We start from the raw sequence: 18,826 nt of genomic DNA, 5'->3' as shown, positions 1-18,826 counted from the left end.
TGAGCAAGATTCTTAGCTTTGGGGTCTGTACCCTGTTGTACAATCGTTTATAATTTGCCCAATCTCTGATTCAGAAATTGGTTTTCGTGTCCTTTCTCTACGGAAATCAGTTGTGTTCATCTTTTTCCTAGGAAATTATCCATTTTGTCTGTATTTCCAAACTTATTTGTGCCAAATAGTATAAAGTAGGCTTAATATTTTTCAATGTTCTGCTGGTCTCTTTTTCATCTATGTTTTCTCTCCTTCCACACTTCCACCCGGTTTTTTATGTTGGCTTCCAGGCCCTCCACTGCCTCTTCCAGAATTTACAGATGCCATCGGGGGCTCCTTTTTTTTACATTTCCCCCTTCTTGTGAATTGTGGCCTCTTGATCCCTCACTTTCTTCGTAATTTTTCAGTGCTTTAGCACAGGTCTTTTATACTTTGTCCAGATTTTTCCAAGTCCTCACCAAGAGGGTTGGTTTGAATTACATACTCCATCATTTTACTGAAAACAGAACTTTTATTATTTAAAAAAAAAAAAAGGCTTAACAAAAATTTGGTGTACAAGACCTCTCTCTCCTCGGTGGAAAATTCAAACAACGTGTAAGTCTAGTACTGGGTCTGGGTCTAACCAGTATGAACCATTTTACAAAATATGTTTGTAGAGTGGGGTTGTCTGGATTTGCTTTGGGGTTAATTTCCATTGATCCTTTCCACCAGCCTCCGCTATGAACGTGAAGTTGAGTAAGCCTGGTAGGGAAGAAAAGAATGCCAACTGGGTCCCTGGCAACTCAGCTCTTTACCACAGGAGGGCAGTCTGAACTGGAGACATCTGTAAACCATCACTGGGGCGCTGTCACCCGAGGAGCTCCCTGGATTCAGTTTAATGGTGGAAATCAGATTTCTGTAGTCAAGGAGGTAGAAGATACCTGGACAAGTAGAAGGCCTGCCTGGCAGTCGGGCTTGATTTTTGGGTAGGACTCGGCCCTTGCCAGGTAATGTGGCCATGGGGGATGAGTCACATCTCTGAGTTATTTTGGCCGCCACCACCCCCTGCACACACGCATCCATTAAGAATACGGAACACGTTCTGATCAGCATCTCCGTGGGAGGTTTTTGCCTTAATGTCTTTGTTTTTCTTGAAAGATATGAAGCAAACCATTCAACTAAAAAAAATATTCACGGAACAATGAAAAATGAAACTCCAAAGGGTTTATGCCAAAAAGCAAACCAGTCCTCTGCAGCCTAACTCGACAGGACCCAACAGGCTCGTTTGGATTCTCCTGTTCTCTGAAGCTGTGCATGTTTGTGTGTGTGTTGGGGGAGGGAGGACGGTAACAACACCCAAGTACAGGCACCAAGGAAGCTGGGGGTCAGGGAAAGAGGTGTGACGCTGGCATCCAAACTTCAGGAAGCACACGGCCTGGAAAATGGTTCTGTATCCAAGGATCTCAGCAGCAAGAGTTAAACCATGAGTAGACAGAATTTGTTGGTATAGAAGTTTTACCACTTGTGAGATGCGGCAGAGCTCTCTTCCCAAGTACCTTTTACTCGTTTCCTCCCACAGTTCCTAGCAGTGTTTGCTTAGTATGAATATAGGGAATGAATTTATCACTGCTCTACTAGAGGAAAACTTTGTGGAATCTATACTCAATTAGTATGCCTATTTACAAAACACAGTTTAACTACTTCTATGGCTATTGACAAAACATAGTTTAAATACTATAATCCCCCCTTCACCTCTAGAGTTTTGTAATCAGCTTTTTCAAACTTCTTCCCTTCTGTACATGAAGAAGTTACAGTTTTGGAAGCTGTACAAAATTTATCTTGGCCTTCTTTCCAATGATGTCCTCATGCTAGATTGTATACTTATACACTGTTTTGAAAACCTGGTTGAGGGGGGGCACCTGGATGGCTCAGTCAGTTAAGCTTCCAACTCTTGATTTTGGCTCAGTTCATGATCTTACAGTTCGTGGGTTTGAGCCCCGCACTGGGCTCTGCATTGACAGCACAGAGCCTGCTTGGGATTCTCTCTCTCTCTCTCTCTCTCTGTCCCTCCCCTGCTCACATTTCCTCTCTCTTTCAAAATAAATATTTAAAAAAATAAGAAGAATAAAAATTTGGTTAAATATTTACATACTTAATCCTGGCTTTAAAAAAAAGTCTGCAGGGGCGCCTGGGTGGCTCAGTCGGTTAAGCGTCCGACTTCATCTCAGGTCACGATCTCGCGGTCTGTGAGTTCAAGCCCCGCGTCGGGCTCTTGGCTGATGGCTGAGAGCCTGGAGCCTGCTTCCGATTCTGTGTCTCCCTCTCTCTCTGCCCCTCCCCCGTTCATGCTCTGTCTCTCTCTGTCTCAAAAATAAATAAACTTAATAAAAATAAAAAATTAAAAAAGTCTCTAATGAACACCCATGTGGATTTTTGCAGTAGTACTGGGTCAGGTCAACATCTATCACCGTGTGTGTATTTTGCAGGGTGACAAATTAAAAAATCAGTAACACTGCATTCTATATTTAATAATTACAGTAAAAACGTTTTTATTCACATAAAATTTTTTAATCATAAGCAAAGTCATTCACTATGGATTCAAACAATATAGTCAAAATATATTTTACTTCAACTTAAGGCACCACATAAAGACTTCTTTAAAGCATACTCATGTCATTTTATTTACACGCTATTTTAGGAAATGACCATAAAATCCACACCTTCCATCTCATCTTTGTCCTTCACTTGTAACTTTATGCATTCGCAATGAAGCAGAACCTCCAAATAAAAGGAATTAAATGCCATCATCCTTAAATCTTACCAGATACGGACAAGAGGGGGAGCCACCCAAGAACAATACAAAGGCATGTTTAATCCTTTAATATTCCAAGAATTTATCTTTAAATTCTTACACCAAGCTTGATGAAACCGTAACACAAGGCCTACAATACAGAGCACTGAAATAATTTACATTCGAATTTTATTGCTGTTTACCAGAAGAACTCGCACCTTAATAACAGAACTGTCCTTATAAATGTACTTATTCCGGAAGGCAGCTATGCTCATCACTATACCACCAACGCATAAATGTACTTACTCGGAATTCACTCACTGAATTAACAAAAACTACTTAATAAAAAGTGTTCCTGGGGCGCCTGTGTGGCTCAGTTGGTTGAGCGTCCGGCTTCGGCTCAGGTCATGATCTCACAGCTCGCGGGTTCGAGCCCCGCATCGGGCTCTGTGCTGACAGCTCAGAGCCTGGAGCCTGCTTCGGATTTTGTGTCTCCCTCTCTCTCTGCCACTAACCCACTCGCATTCTGTCTCTGTCTCTGTCTCTCTCAAAAATAAATAAACATTAAAAAAGAATTAAAAAAAAAAAAAGTGTTCCTATTACCTTTGAGTATTGTTGTCATCAACAGTTAAGTGTTTCCCAGAGCCAAATACTTCCTATCACCCAGGAAAACATGTCAGGACACATAGGAGTCACTAATTTAACAAAATCCACACCAAAACCTTAAGGTAAAGGGCTGGCTTCGCTAAAAGATTTTCTCAGAGCACGAGAGGAGTCATTGGCTTTAACGATGATAATTTTTCAAAGATACAAATGAATTAACACAAAGTTCAATAATATATAAACGTCTCTTTGATCAAATAAATACTGTTTTGTCCCCTCAGCATATATACACAAAAAATTTTACAATTTTAAAGTTAATATTTTGAGAATGGAATGAAAGACAAATATGTAAAGGTCTTATTCAAAAGGGTAAGACACTGACAGGCTCTTTCATCCTGTATGAAGTCCACTCACCACAGGCTGGATGCTGCGTATAGATTTCTGAAACTCCTAACCACCAAACTAATGCGATCACGAAAACTCACAGCATTGTAGGGACCAAGCTCTATTGGGCTAGTATGAAATATTCTGCTATTTTAGATACTTCAAAATGTGTCTACTGTTTTAAATGTGGCTGTTCCAGTCTTTTTTTTTTTTTTTAATGGAAATTGAAATAGAAAATTTTATTTTGTTCAGAAAAACTATTAAGTTTAGGGTAACTTTTATGTGAGGGAAAAAAATCAAAATTTGTCAAAAAGCAAAATTAGTCCTATTGGTTTTATTTCATTTGTTTATTATGCTGTTCTTAACACAGTCCACTTATGACCAATAGCATGGACTATTTATGCAGGTTGTAGAAATGCTTCTCAAGAACCCCCAAAACAATAGGCATCAAATGCTAGGATCACAAAATTAGCAGTGACCAAATAGGATGAATTATATGTTTGATGACTGGCAGCATTTTTCTTTACTATAATAGAAAATCAACATTTAACTGGGCTGCATATTTGCTGTAGATAATTTATTTTTATCTGAAAGACAGTTACCCAGTTTATTTTATATTGCCAAAACTTTCAAGTTCACACTATTAAAATGGCCTGCCTCAGGTCCTGATGGATGGTTCTTAAAGCCAGTTTTTTCTTTTACAGATACAACTCAGTTTCCGCACATTAATTTTGATTATTAGAAAGTACCACCTAGCAAGGTGGGATGGTGATTCTTCACAGCAAATCCTTAGCTCTGAACATGTATGTTTACAAAAACAGGAGCAGAGTGATTATTTCTATGAACCAAACACTGAAAAAAAAAAAGCAGAGGTGGCACTCAGGCTACAGAATGTTAACAGTGCTTAGAGTTTAAGCTTAAATTCTGCCACTTAACATATGAAGAGTGGAAAAGATCAAAAGATACCAAATCCCATGCCTAAAAAGTAAGGCATAATGTCCCAAAGGTTAGGTATCAAAATCTCTCTTCCTCGTTCTGACCCAATTGAAACCAGATTTGTATTCAGGTCATCAGTTTTTCTGCAGGACTTGGATACCTCTGGCCATAATAAACATGAGAAAGTAAAAAATGGTAACAAAAGCCGATGAATTTTCTTCAGTTAGGATTTTAGCTTGTGAGTCAGAAGAAAGTAAACAAATATGAAGTGCAATTATACCGTCTGCCTGACAGCCACGTTCTGTGGAAGTCAGCCTACAGACCAGCCTACCTCTGACACTTTCTGTAAGTCACAGGAAGTCTGCATACTCGTGCACACAAACACACTTGCGCACACACAAATGAATAACTTACGCGAAGGCGCTAAGCACAAAGGAAAGCAATTCTATTTTCTTAGTTTCTTAATAGCAACAATCTTCAAAAGAGATCTTTTGAGGCTTCAACAGCTTACGGGTCTAAACAAAGACGCAATGGTGGAGACTGAGGCTTTGTATCACATGGTCTTTGTGTTGTGTTTTATAATAGCTTTTCTTAAAATAATTTCTTCACATGCTAGATCTGTTCTGCCCAGTTAACTGATTTTATTAACCATCACAGAGGTTTTCCTACGTCACAGGTGAACTTAGGATACAGACTCTATTAAGGTTAATAAGTATAAAAATATAGAAAACTTTTCCTTCCTGATACACAAAATCCTCTAACAGCATAAAGATGTCTGTTGTTTCGGTTACAAATATAAAAATTTATTAGAAAAGCATGCCTACTAAATTTTGGTATATTTTCCTTTAAAATTGTGTCAAATCTTCATTGCAAAAAAAAGGCAGAGGCAGTATTTTTCTTAAAAAAAGTTTCTAGTTAGAGAACTAGGTGGTGTTAGCTAATGATTTACTAGCAATTTTAACTATGGTCAGGGCTTTTCTGTATTAGCTGATGCACCAAAACAAAGCACAGGGAAAAACAAAATAACTCTAGCATGCTTGGTCTAAGTTCTTTGTCTTTCAAAGTAGATTTTTCATAGTTATAACACCATCCCTTGAATGTATCCTTGGTTTCATGTATAATTAAAGATACTCTGTATAAATTCCAGCAAGTATTACTCAATTAGGGGATCATCATCGTCTTCCTGCAGCTGAAGTCGGGAAAACGGACGGGGTACAGACAGTCTATTCTGCATGATTATTATGAGGCCTGTTAGCGTGGTTAAGACCAAGAGCGCACCGATAACAATTCCAACGGCTTCTGGGAGATTAATGCACCACTGGTCAACTAACAAACACTTAGTGTGACCAAAGGTTCCATTATTGGGACGTGGTTTTAATCCCAGGATGTGGCACATCATTGGGTAAATATCCACACTGTTAATTGTGTTGTGTTTGTAGCCTTTGTGAAATGCAGGTCCGTGGGCAGCTAGAAACGGATGCATACTAGACAAAGAATTATCATAACCATGGTCACCTACTGAAAAAAAGAACAAAATTATGTTAGTTCTTAACAGAAAGAATGATCTTTCTATTACAAAATAACTTGCTTCCAATGGAAATATGCTGATTCTTGCCAGTGTAATTCCCATCTGTTAAAATTAATTCCAATTAATTTGGACCAGATGGGGGCTAGAAATAAAATTTTCAGTTTTTTTCAACTCAGCCATGTCCCCATTTCACACAGACACACATACCGCTTTTCCCAACTGGTCATGACCTGAGACTTTAAAACTATTTCTTGACTTCAGGTACCTATCTTTCAGTTCTGGCCCCACTTATTTCACCCTTCAATTTCCAGAACCGTCTGCATGCAAAGAGCACTAGTGATTATAAAAGAAAAAGAGTGGGTGGGCTGAGGGTCCTAAATAACTGGAGAGCAAAAGTGAGTGCGTCCAGTGAATGGGGAAGAAGTGAACCTGCAGCCTTACCCACGTCAATTGCTCCCGTGATAAGAGACGGGATGATACAATATACTGATTTACTGACAGTTAATGGACACCTTAACATCCGGAGGCCACAGAATTGAGAATACAGAAGGGATTCTTGTACTGAATGTGAAGTCTAACCAGATCACCAACCTGTAACTCCAAATCTAACTCAAAGGAAAACATGACAGGATAGTCTCTGATATGACCCCAACACCAGAATCTTAGGTTTTGGCTTTGTGTTGGCAAATATTCCCTTTTAACGTACACCAGTTGGATTTGATAAGCTCCTGGTTTCATATGAAGTGCAAACGACTGAGTGGAAGGCAGATCAGTTTTTGTTATATTAGCCTTTAATTTTATGTTTGAAATATTTCATAATAAAAATAATGCATGTGATCAATAAAAACAGAATAAAACTCTATATATAGACATTACGATTTCAGCAGTGTAAAAATATACGTGTACATGTAATAGCAAAAAAGTATAGAAGGGGGAAACTCCCACAATTCACATCTGTCCGTACCTCTGTATGGAGGGATTATGGATAGTTGTTTTTTTTTCTCGTTTCTAAACTTTTCTGTATTTTCTCAGTTTTCAACAGTGAGTATATAAGCGTAAAGAACATATAAATTCCAATAACCATTATCTTATCCTTGTCTGAAGCTTCTGATGTGCTGTAGATCAGGGGTCTGCATATGACAGCCCCTGGCCAAATTCAGTCCCCTACCTGTTTCAGTAAACAAAATTTCCCTGCAACCCCCCATGTCAGTTCGTTTACATAATGTCTAGGGCTACTTTCCCGTTACAAAGGTGCAATTGAGTAGTTGAGATGGAGACCAGCTGCCTTATAAAGCCTACATATTTACTATCTGGTCTTTTACAGAAATGTTCTGACTCCTGCTACAGACTTGTACAAAGCCAGTTTTTTTTAAAAAGTATTCAAATTGAACTTAACGTATGGATGAATAAGCTTGGGTTCAGGGAAGACCTGTAACTCTCCCCTATTATTTCCTTAGCTTTAGGAGAGATTTTGATACACCTGTTTTGTGTACTTGGTAGGTTTTTGTTTGTTTACCTTCTGAATCTTTCCCAGTGTTCCAAAGAGCAACCGCACTCAGGTAAACGACTTCATCATTGGGGAAAGACTTCGGGATACTTGGACAATGTTTATTAATGCACACAAAAAATAAACAGGCATTTGAACTATCGAATCTGTCCCCTTTTACCGTTTCTTTACTTCTCTGCCATTTTCTACAAGTCAAGAGAACCAACCTTGAACGTTACTGACAGTAACCGCAATGTGGGTAAGAAAGTACATCTACACCTTTGCCGTCAAGGTCACCCACCCTTCTCTAAAGGTGAAATACGGTTTTAAATTGCTGTTGAATGAAAACCTACGAATTATCCAGTCAAAAAGTGAACTGATTATACAGTGTTAAAGTCTCTAAATCAAAGCACCCTGTTAATAGAAATATGTCACAATGTGTGATTTATCCCCAGGATACAACAGATATATCCTAAATACTTACATTTTGGTAATGATTTATTTAACACAATTGTCCAGCCTTCATCAGCAACCAAAATAATAGGCTGAATTCGATTATTATGTTGGTAATGAAATCTGGCAGGAATGTCTTCTTTGAGATAAACATTCATGTGAGGGCTACAGACTTTCAGTTTGTTATAAACCTCTGTTGTATCTGGAAGAAAAAGGAAACAGTAAAGGAAAAAAATCACAATTGAATGATAAGGAAAATAAGTATTTCTAACCAGAATGATTGGAAATAAATTCTGAACAATACCATCGATTAAATCACTCTTAATTCTTAAAAATTCAGAGCAATAATAATTATGTGACATTGTTGGGGATGGACAGACAGACACAGACACACTTCTATCTTTCCAAGCATTCACATATCTCTTTTTTCATTTTGTGACTCTCCCTGGTAGGCTTTTATACAAAAGGGGACAATTTTTATGTATAGCTTCCTAAGGAAAGATGAAATAATTACATATTATTACGAATTCTAAGATCAGTAGACAAAGAATATATCTCACACAAATATCCCAGATGTTTTTAAAGGACAACAATGTCCTTTTCCATTAGTGTGAATAATGAAGAAACACATCAAAAGGCAGAGGAATAATCTCCTTGAACATGAACCTTAAACTAACTGCTTCAAGACTTACAAATTAAGGGGGAAAACCCAGAATCTCACTCTGAGCAAGTTTACGAATATACGGTACCGTACTACAGAAAGCCAGAGCCGCATTCTTTGACACGCCCTCCTCCTCGTTCAATTGCCCCCTTCCCAAATATCCCTCAGCTAAAAGTTTACTTACTTATTTTAGGAAGTACAGCAGCAACTGGAGTCAAATCTATAAGAGCGTAGCTTGAATTATCAATGCAGCGATCCAAGTTGATCAGTCTGTCCTTAGAGCACTGGGTCATCCCATGATCACTTGTAATGATCACATTCAGATTTTCCCACAATCCTAGCACCTTGAGTTTGTGGACTAGCTCACCAATAAGGTCATCTATTTCTTTCAACACTCTGTACATGTTTTCTTTATCTTCGGGTCCATATTTGTGGCCACTTGCGTCTGGTTCTTCCCAGTAGAGGGTTGCAAAGGTGACTGGTGGATTTGAATTGATGAGCCACGTGGTAATATTATTCAGCCTCTCCTCAAATGACACTGAAGAGCTATAATTCATAAAATAGGAAGGTGTGGTATTGTGAATGGGCACGTCAGTACCAGGCCACATAGCAGCAGCACTGGATCTGTTTTCCTGAAGCTGATTGGTCACCCAAATAGGTACGGCCTCATTCCACCAAAAAGGATCCTTGTCATCAAGGTCAGAAAAATGTTTCTTCGTGACTACATCATACATGGAATTAGCCACAATGCCATGGCTTTCTTCATACAAGCCTGTCACGATACTGTAGTGGTTTGGAAATGTTTTTGTGATAAAAACATTTTTAACATGTTCCACCAGGACTCCTTCTTTGATAAAATTCTGGAGATGGGGAAATTCATAGTTCTGTAGATAGTCAGCTCTGAAACCATCAAAGGACACCAGTAGTAACTTGGGTGGCAAACTATGGGAAGAGTTACCTCTACAACCAGTTATAAGTCCAGAAAATAAAAGTATTACTAATGACTTCATAATGAATGTGTTGAAGGAGAGCAATCAGGGTTCCTAAAATATAAAAACACAGTTCATAAGTAGTAGTGCTGCTTTGATTTGGATTCAGTTTCAGAAGTTTAGCCATCAGGAGAAGAGAATCAAAATTTATAAACTTTCATATACCAGCTTCATATCTACTTAAAATTACATAATGCCATTTACTGAAAGATAATTGAATAAAGCTAAAATTGGGGGCGAAAACTGTCTTTACTTGTCCAATTTCCTATTTATGTACGTCCTGCTCCACCCTTCATGCTCTGAAGGGGATACAGACCGCTCTGACACTCCACACAGATATTCCTGTTTGGTGGCCTTGCTTGTCTGTAGTAGCAGAAATTATCCTAAAAACTTAATAAGAACAGGGGCACCGGGCTGGCTCACTCAGTGGAACACGAGACTCTTGATCGCAGGGTATAAGTTCAAGCCCCATGTTGGGTGTAGAGATCACTTAAAAATAAAATCTTGAAAAAAAAAAAAAAAAGACTTACTAAGAACAGATAAAAGAAAGAAAAATGATCCCTTTGCACAAAACAGAAATAATACCAAGCCTTCAGGGGCTCCAGAGGAGATTATTTTTCCAGTTTAATGACAAGTACTCTATGTTTCTTTTATTTTTTTTTTAATGTTTATTTATTTATTTTGAGAGAGAGAGCACGCATGTGTGAGCACAGGGAGAAAGAATCCCAAGCAGGCTCCACGCTATCAGCACAGAGCCCAATATGGGGCTTGATCTCAAGACTCTGAGATCATGACCGGAGCCGATATCAAGAGTTAGACGCTCAACTGACTGAGCCACCCAGGCGCCCCCCACCCCCAAGTTCCTTCTAACCCACAGAAATAAGTGGTGGAAATGTTACCATATTGGCTCATCACCAGTTCCTGTTGAAGATACTGGCAGGAAAAGAAGGATAAGAAATAAATATTACTTGAGTAAAAGATCTCGTCTCAATCTATACGTTCCCAGTATTTACATGAGGTTGACAGACAAAGCCTACAGGGACTTGGATGCTGTACTAACTTCTGAAGAAATCCAACAGCTGCTGAAATGACTTTCATCACCATATCCCTTAAACTTCCTTTTTACTATCAAGAACATAACCATTCTCCCTAACACCCCAGGCTCATAGCTCTCCCTGATTTTTCATTATTTTTTTCTGACAATCCACTGATTATAAAAATAGCTTTCCCATAATAAATCTCCCTGCCTTCAGTCTCTATCATCTTTGGTCCTTAAGAAAGCAGGGTAGGTGATTTAAGCAGGATGGTCCACTTTAGACGGAGGGGATATCTCTTTCATTGCAATAGGAGAGAGAGGGAGCGAAGGCTAAGTTAGCTAACAGGTGTGAGGGCTGGAGATGAAGGGAGCTGCGTTCTCTGTGTTCCAAGAGGTAGGGGTGATTATTGAGAGCGAGTAGGGTGGTAAAAGGTTCAGGGTTTTGAGAATCACAGAGAATGTCTAAGTGGCCAACGTGGAGAACGGGAGAGGGTACAGGGAAACAGGGAGGACTGGTGGCCAAAGTTGACCGCGGGCGTCATGAATTGTTAGAGACACTGTTGACCGGTTTTCTCTAGCAATTCGGCGGCCCCAGCACAGGCACGAACAGGCAGCCGATCCTGCCTGCGCGTGAGACTCTGCCGGAAACTGAAGTATAATGAAGGAAGCTGAAGGTCCTACGGAGTGACTGAAGTCTGAACTGCAGCGCTTAAGATGAAACCGATACAGATGTGCAAAGTGGAAAGGCTCCTGGACTGGAGGTTCTTTTCTTTCTTTCTTTTTTTTTTTAAGTTTAGTTATTTTGAGAGAGCGAGCGAGAGCATGTGCGTGTGAGTGGGGGAGGGGCAGAGAAAGACAGGGACGGAGGATCAAAAGTGGGCTCTGTTGTGACAACAGAGAGCCCGATCTGGGGCTCGCACCCACGAACCGGGAGATCATGACCTGAGCCGAAGTTGGTGCTTAACCGACTGAGCCACCCAGGTGCCCCCCGACCGGAGGTTTTGATGGAAGCTGCAAGAATGTGAGACTGTGGTCAGAGTGAGGTGAGTGAAGTCACTATTTCAGAGTAAGACCCAAGGTATGGCTGCCGGAGAGACGGGGGGTGGGGTATGTGCCTGGAGGTCCCAGGTGTAAGCAGCAGTGAGCTGACATGATGATTAAGTTCATGAGCCGTTTGGGTGTTCTTCTTTCTCCCAACTAAACTGCAATGACTTGAAGACAGAGACTTTCTTTCCTTCAAACACACCACCAGGTAGATGATCTCTGTATGTACCGTCATTCAAACGTTTGTTGACTGAAGCTCTGACCCTCTCGGAACCAGGGACTCAACAATTGCAAACATCAGAAAGGCACAGCATCTTGTCAGTGAGGATCTCTGGGCCTGCAAAGTCTACCATTTTAACCCGAGACGGGCTACCTTCGGGGTGTGGTGCACGGACCATCCGTTGCTGATGCCATCCAGGAAACCAAAACCAGTACAGAATGGCAAAATCAAATCACTGCTCCAAAGAAAAGAGTTAAGAGACACTCTGCACAGACACAGCCCCGGCTACAGCTCAGCAATATCAACTCTCAAGAATCAAGACAGACAGCAGCATTTCTCTTTCCATTCGGTATTTGGTGCTCCTGACCTAGTGTTTAGGCACAACTCGCCTCCTCCCTCGGACCGTCAGCACAAGTGCGGCCATACCACAATGCTGTGCAGGCTGCTGCCCTGGGTTCCAGCAATCTTAGAACTTGCGTGGAGACCATGAAAGCCGAACTTGGCGGATTCCCTGTTTTCTCTTGAGGTACAGCTACATTCCCAGGCACAAATGTTTGTTTCCAGAAAGAGTGAACTACAACAGCAAACAGGTGGTGCGGTATCTTACAGACACTCCTAAATATATTTTTTAAAACCATAATCTACTGCCCTGGCTCTTTCCCTCAGTAACCAGTTGACATTCGCCACCAATCCCACCGCACAGGCAGCTCTGCAGGCAAGTCAGGTCTGATGCATACCAGGCCGAATGCACTCTCTGCACCTCCAAGGTCTTTTTCCCTTCCTTAGGTCCCCAAACCTGTAAAACAGCCTCCCCTTGTCTCACCACAGAGCTGCCCTGGGTAAAGCTGCCCTGTTGCCAGCCTTGTCAATTCTCTTTGCATATCATCTATGACAGCACAGTAGACCTAAAAATCACTGAGGGAAGCTCCTTACAAGTGCAGCTGCCCAGTCTTTACACCTGGAAAATTCCGGCTCAGTCAAGCTGGAGTAAAAGCCAGGAACTTGCATTTTGAACACTGTATGGCAGAGCCATACAATGGAATATTATTTGGCAATAAAAAGGAATGAACAATACGCTACAACTTGGGAGAAACCTTGAAGCATGTGAAGTCAAAGAAGGTGCTCACAAAAGATCTCTTACTGTAGGACTTTTTAGAGGAAATACCTAGGATAAGCAAATCTCTTCGAGATGGAAAGTACATTAGTAGTGCCTGGGCCAAGGGGCTGGGGAGAAATGAGGAGGAAATTCCAATGGGCAGGAGGTATCTTTTGGGGGTGATGAAACTGCTCTCATATTGACTGTGGTGATGGCTCCAGGACTCCACAAAACTGCACACTTTAAATGAGTGAACTGGATAATATGTGAATTCTATCTCAATAAAACTATTGTATTAACAACAACAACAAAAAAGGAGGGAATGAAATTGTCATCTTAAAAGCATCTGAAATGCCCTGCCAGAAAACGGGAAACATCTTTGATGTCTCAATTTACCTCCAAAATTGTGTGAAATCTGTACTCCATAATTCAGACCTGGGGTGTTTTAACATGAAAATGTCTTATACCACCTTCCAAATGCAAAACAACAGCAAAATGAAAACCTGTGTCTGACCCTCTTTCTCAAAAAACATACAAGTCAAAATCTTCCTTCTCCAAATCTTGAATGAAAAGGATGTTCAAGGTATACGTGCTATTCATCCTGGGGTTCAGGAATGTGTTAGCACACTGTTAGGATCCTCGTCCCCAGGCTTAGAAGCACAGAGTGGAAAGACTGTAGGCTCCGAAATCAGAACGATCCCAGAACTTGAGCTCACATTTAGTAGATGGGCAACAGTGGGCAGATTTAACTTCTCTCAGATTTAGTTTCAGTGTTTGTGAAATGGGGGTGCATACAGTGTTACAGGACAGGCTCTCACGTTTAAGTTTCCCTTTATCCATTTGAGTTACAAAGCTGTTATGTTAGGAGAAAGTCTGTACTACGATGGGCAGAATAACATTATTGTGCCACTATAAAATAATTAGAAATAATTTAGTCCAACCCCTTCTTTTCACATGTAAGGGAGCTGAAGTCCAGTGATTGGCCAAGCTCAGAAAGCAATTTAGCAACTTTACTATGCCCTTACTAATTCACGCCCTCAACAAGTTTACAAGTCTCATAACAGTGAGTTCACAAAACTAGTAATAAACTCCCAACAATTACCAAAACCTTTCATGTCAGAGCATCCTTCATTAACAGTGCCCATATCTATGTCTACTGCCTTCTGTTTCGTTCTAACAGGGGGTGTCAATCTATTCGCCACAAAATACCGGTGAGAAGTTCTCAAGTAATTTGCAAGAACTCAAAATCACTACACGTTACATATTACTAAACTTTGAGAAAAATTCTGTAATTTTTCAAACAAAAAAAAAAAAAATAGCAGAGGGAAGAAAAAAAAGCAGACTCATCCGGACTATACTCAAACATCCCAACAGCAGCCAGAAGTAGTAAGTAGTTGTCTTCAATTCAGGGGACAGAACATGCTCCAAGTCTTCTGGGATGATTTTTTTACCTGGGTGGAATGCATGTCAGACAATTCGCACTGGCATTCTTAGCCCGTGTGAAGTTGGGAGAGGAGACTGTAACAGTTACAGGAAATGGTGAAAGGTATTTGTCACCATTAGCTTGCCATCTGCTCTGTAATACAAAAGCTCTAAAGACTTTACAAATATGTATAATTAAACTTTTATACAGCTTTGAAATAAAATAACATTATTGTCTATGGGCCTGGGGAACTTTGGTGATTTCCTCTAGATTATTATTATTTTCTTGGTGTTTAAAGAAAAAAACGTAACTCCTCTTTAGAAGATTTACTCAGTCTTAAAAATGCTAGGAGTCTAAGTTATTCTCCAATTTTCAAGGGCTCACAAAATTTTCTAGTGTCTTCAAAACAGCTACTTCTTGTGTTTCTTGTGTTCTCATCAAAACTTCTCCCAAATTACTTTGTGGCTATACTCAAATACTTAAAACAGCTCCTCCTTGCTTTCAAGTGAGTTTAATTTCCTTAAAATAGCTTGGAACAACCTCTGGGGGGAAAGGAAGAAAGGAAAGAAAACCGTAACATTAAAACGAACAGCCGACTTCCTATAACACTGGGCAAGTGTTCAGGCTTCAGTCCAGCAGATCACCTGGTGGTTAAGCAAAACCATTCTGGGGTCTGGGCTGGTATAAACCTGAATCTGTCACTCGCTGCACAATGTTGAATGTCGCTTGACTTCTCTGAGCCTGAATTTCCTCATCTATATAAATGGGACGCTATTATCTCATAAGGTTGCTGTACCGAGAAAAGGAAGCGTCGTTTGGAGAGTGCTTAACAGGGCGTCCAGCCTATAAAAAGCACGTACATGTGATCTTTGCTAACTGGTTTTCTAGGAAATTAGTTCTTACATTTGATTATATAATGACCATGAGCTGTGATCTAATATTCAGATGCAAACGCCCACCCCGCCGCCCGCCTCCCCTCTTTGTCAACGCTGCCCACCTTCGCCGCGGTCAGCCCACTGCCCTCCCTCCCCGCCCTTCACACCACAGTCTCCCCCCCCCCCCCCCCGCCCCCTTCCCAAAGCACCTGCCAACTGCTCTTTCCGCCTCCCACACGCCCTCTGCCTCGCGGTGCTCAGCTCGGTCCCTGCGCCTCCGGGTCCCTTCGGGGACGTCCCCGCCAGCTCCCCTGAGGCTGGGAGACGGGAGGGGAGGGGGTTCTCACCACCTCCAGTGTCAAATCCCCTGGCGACTAAGGACGTGGGGGCATTTCCCTCCGGAAGGCGGGCGCGCTAGGCTCACACTCACCCGCTGCCGGCACGCGGAACTCAGAACTGTCGGCACGCGGCGCTCGTGGATCCTGGGGGCAAGGGAGACCCGAAGGGACACCGGCGAGGCAGAAATCTTCTTAAGGCGCCTGCGCAATGGCGGGCGCTCCAGCCGCGGTTGTCAACAGCCCCAGCCTCCCCGAGAACCGCTTGGCTGGGGCCGCTACGGATTGTGCGCAGCCGCCCGGCGGGCGACAGCGGAACCTGCTGCCAACCAGCTGGAACCCGGCGGGCGGCGGGGGCTGAGACGTTTCCTCTGATTGGTTCCCGGAGCCGCGTTAAATGTAACTTCCTTTGCGATTGGTTAGATTCCGGTACCACCTGGAGACTTCTGCTTCGGTGGGTTAGCATTGGACCTCGAAGAAGTTCTTTTCTATCTTCCACCACGCCCCTTTCATATCATCCTAGGGCGGGGTGCCCTTCAGGGGAGCTGAAACCCACCGAGTCCAGGAAAGGCCCCTGGCTGTTGCCTCGCCCCCAGTTAATACGCACCTGTTGGCTTCGGTGTCCGCAGGAAAAACGACTTTGGCTGCACCAGAGCCCAGCCCATGTCTGGAGCAGCTTCAGCCACTTCTAATGAATTGGAATAAATACGATGTGATTCTACCCAAAGCACCTGTTTTACTGGAAAAGTGAGCACCTTTACAAGGGAAGTTGAGTACTAGGCAGTTTACCAGTTAGGTTACAAGAAACACAGAAACACAACCCTTGTGGTAGGGAGCCAGCTGAGAAATGGGCACCTCTTTCGACAGATATACATAGGGGACTGTGTTCCTGCCTTTAATTGGAAACTTTGTGAAGCGGGAGAATGCAACTTTAAACTTACTACTGGAAAGAATACCAAATAGAAGTAGATTTATTTGTTAACACTTGGGTCACCCTGGTATACTTAATAAAAGTGGGTAGTATCTCTTCTCTCTTTGTATTTGCGGTGCCAAATACAGAACCTGGAGCAGAAAAAGTACCTGCTAAATGTTTATTGAATTTAATGGAGCTTTTGATTCATTTGGTTCTTGCCTTCCCTCACTTTAAAATACAAGCTCCGAGGGGCACCTGGGTGGCTCAGTGGGTTAAGTGTCTGACTTCTGCCCAGGTCATGATCTCACCCTCTGTGGGTTGGAGCCCTGCCTCGGGCTCTGTGCTGACAGCTCAGAGCCTGGAACCTGCTTCAGATTCTGTGTCTCCTTCTCTCTCTGCCCCTCCCATGCTTGTGCTCTGTCTGTGTCTGTCAATAATAAATAAACATTAAAAAAAACAAACAAAACTCCAAGAGGGTATTTTCTTTCATATTCAATACTGTAGCTCCAGTGGGTACTTTAAAATATGCAATTAAATGAATTAAGAATGTGAATCATATGTCAATTATTTTCAGGCATTGAGGATTTCCTGGGTGTAAACCCAGCACCTGGATTAGTAACCTACAATAGTGGACCTTAGAAACCAAGGTCTAAGTTTTGCACCATGGGTCTGAACTTTAGAACATAGCCATTACCAAACCCCCAGGGTCTGCAAGCAGCTTCAGACACAATGTGGGGCTGGCTGGGTTCTATCAATTATTAGTTCGTACCTTCACAAGTTCATTCCCATTGCAGACCTCACGGCCGGCCTGTGCACGGATGTATTGGGCTCCTTAGATCCGTGGGGTGTCAGAGCCGGCAGGAGTGGCAGAGGCCATGTCATTCAATCCCTAGAATCTGCCAGACCTGAATTTTAATACTCGCTCTGCCACTCAGTAGCTCAGCAATCTTGGGCCAGTGTCTCAACCTCTTGAGCCTCCATTTCTTCATCTGTAAACCAGCCCTCTTACAGCACCAACCTCTTCGGGTTACTGTCAAATGAATGAGATAAAGCAAGTAAAGTGCTCAGCACAGTATCTGGCACATGGTAAGTGTTAGCGATCATCATCACTCTGAGCAGAAAAACGGTCCCCACCCTGAACAATGGTCAGGAAAAGTCTGAGTTCTGGGGAAATTTATGTAATGTCCAATGTAGGGGAAATTAATTTTTTTGGCATTCTGACACGAGGTGCATGACTGCTTAAAGAGTAGACAAAACCGACTGATACGAAGGTCAGATGCGGAGCGGAGATGGCAGCTGGATGGGCATTGGGGGAGAAGGTTCCCTTCATCCACGGCCACAGCCCACGTGGCGGGGTCAGAACGGGGAGTCCTATGCAGTCTGGTTTCCTTCTTACAGATAATGTCATTGAGAACAGGGGGACAAAATGATTCCTAAGGATGTTTTGGCACCAAGATTCTGTTATCCTTCAAATATTTACTATTTCAACCACAACTGAAAATGTGTTTTAGATGGACATAACTAACAAGGATATTTATAATCTTGTGAAACAAGAAGTCCAGAGGTAATGTAGGCTTCAGGACTGATTATGTTAGCAACTCAACAGTGTCACCGTGTACTAGATTCTTTTAACTCTCCACTGGGCTATTAACAGACTTGGAATCTGGTTCCTCTAGTAGTAAATATAACAGTTGCAAAAGGAGCCATATGATTCATTTTTCACTTCACTGGGCAACAGAAGTGATTTCTAGGGTTTTTTTTCCCTCTGTCTCAGAAGCCTCCAGCAACCATCTCCTTCGGTTACTTGAACTAGAATTGTGTCATATGCCCAAATCTAAGCCAGCAAAGAATGTGGAATTACCAGGCGATCAATTCAGTCCAAACCTTGAGATGAGATCTTTCCCAAACCGTGCTTCCTTGCTCGACGGGAGTGAGGCAGAGTAAGTGAAAGAAACTCCACCACAAAGCATACTATAGATTCACTGGAGTGATTTAATGATAATAAAAGAAAGCGTAACAGTATCATGAATTTTTCATTTCTGAAGTGATTTTTATACATATACATATATATATATATATATAT

The 18,826-nt window shown here is 41.8% G+C and overlaps 1 protein-coding gene across 3 annotated transcripts; it reads right to left on the bottom strand.

Moving 5' to 3' along the window:
- Window positions 1-5,800: 5,800 nt before the first annotated feature.
- On the bottom strand, window positions 5,801-16,138 carry ENPP4 (ectonucleotide pyrophosphatase/phosphodiesterase 4). 3 transcript variants are annotated; one of them, XM_042938958.1, is made up of 4 exons: window positions 15,926-16,138; window positions 8,997-9,855; window positions 8,183-8,353; window positions 5,801-6,202 (listed from the first exon to the last, which is right to left on the bottom strand). In XM_042938958.1, exons 2-4 carry the CDS (start codon window positions 9,820-9,822, stop codon window positions 5,838-5,840), a joined length of 1,362 nt encoding a protein of 453 aa, XP_042794892.1. In that variant the 5' UTR covers window positions 9,823-9,855; window positions 15,926-16,138; the 3' UTR covers window positions 5,801-5,837. The 3 variants fall into 3 exon arrangements, with proteins under 3 accessions (XP_042794892.1, XP_042794893.1, XP_042794894.1); XM_042938959.1 differs by lacking the exon at window positions 15,926-16,138 and adding an exon at window positions 15,705-15,909; XM_042938960.1 differs by lacking the exon at window positions 15,926-16,138 and adding an exon at window positions 10,701-10,720.
- Between the last annotated feature and the right edge of the window lie 2,688 nt (window positions 16,139-18,826).

Source organism: Panthera leo, chromosome B2 (assembly GCF_018350215.1).
Source record: "Panthera leo isolate Ple1 chromosome B2, P.leo_Ple1_pat1.1, whole genome shotgun sequence".
Classification (NCBI taxonomy): Eukaryota; Metazoa; Chordata; class Mammalia; order Carnivora; family Felidae; genus Panthera; species Panthera leo.
Note: the sequence above shows the minus strand (reverse complement) of the source record. Positions and strands in the feature narration are given on the sequence as shown.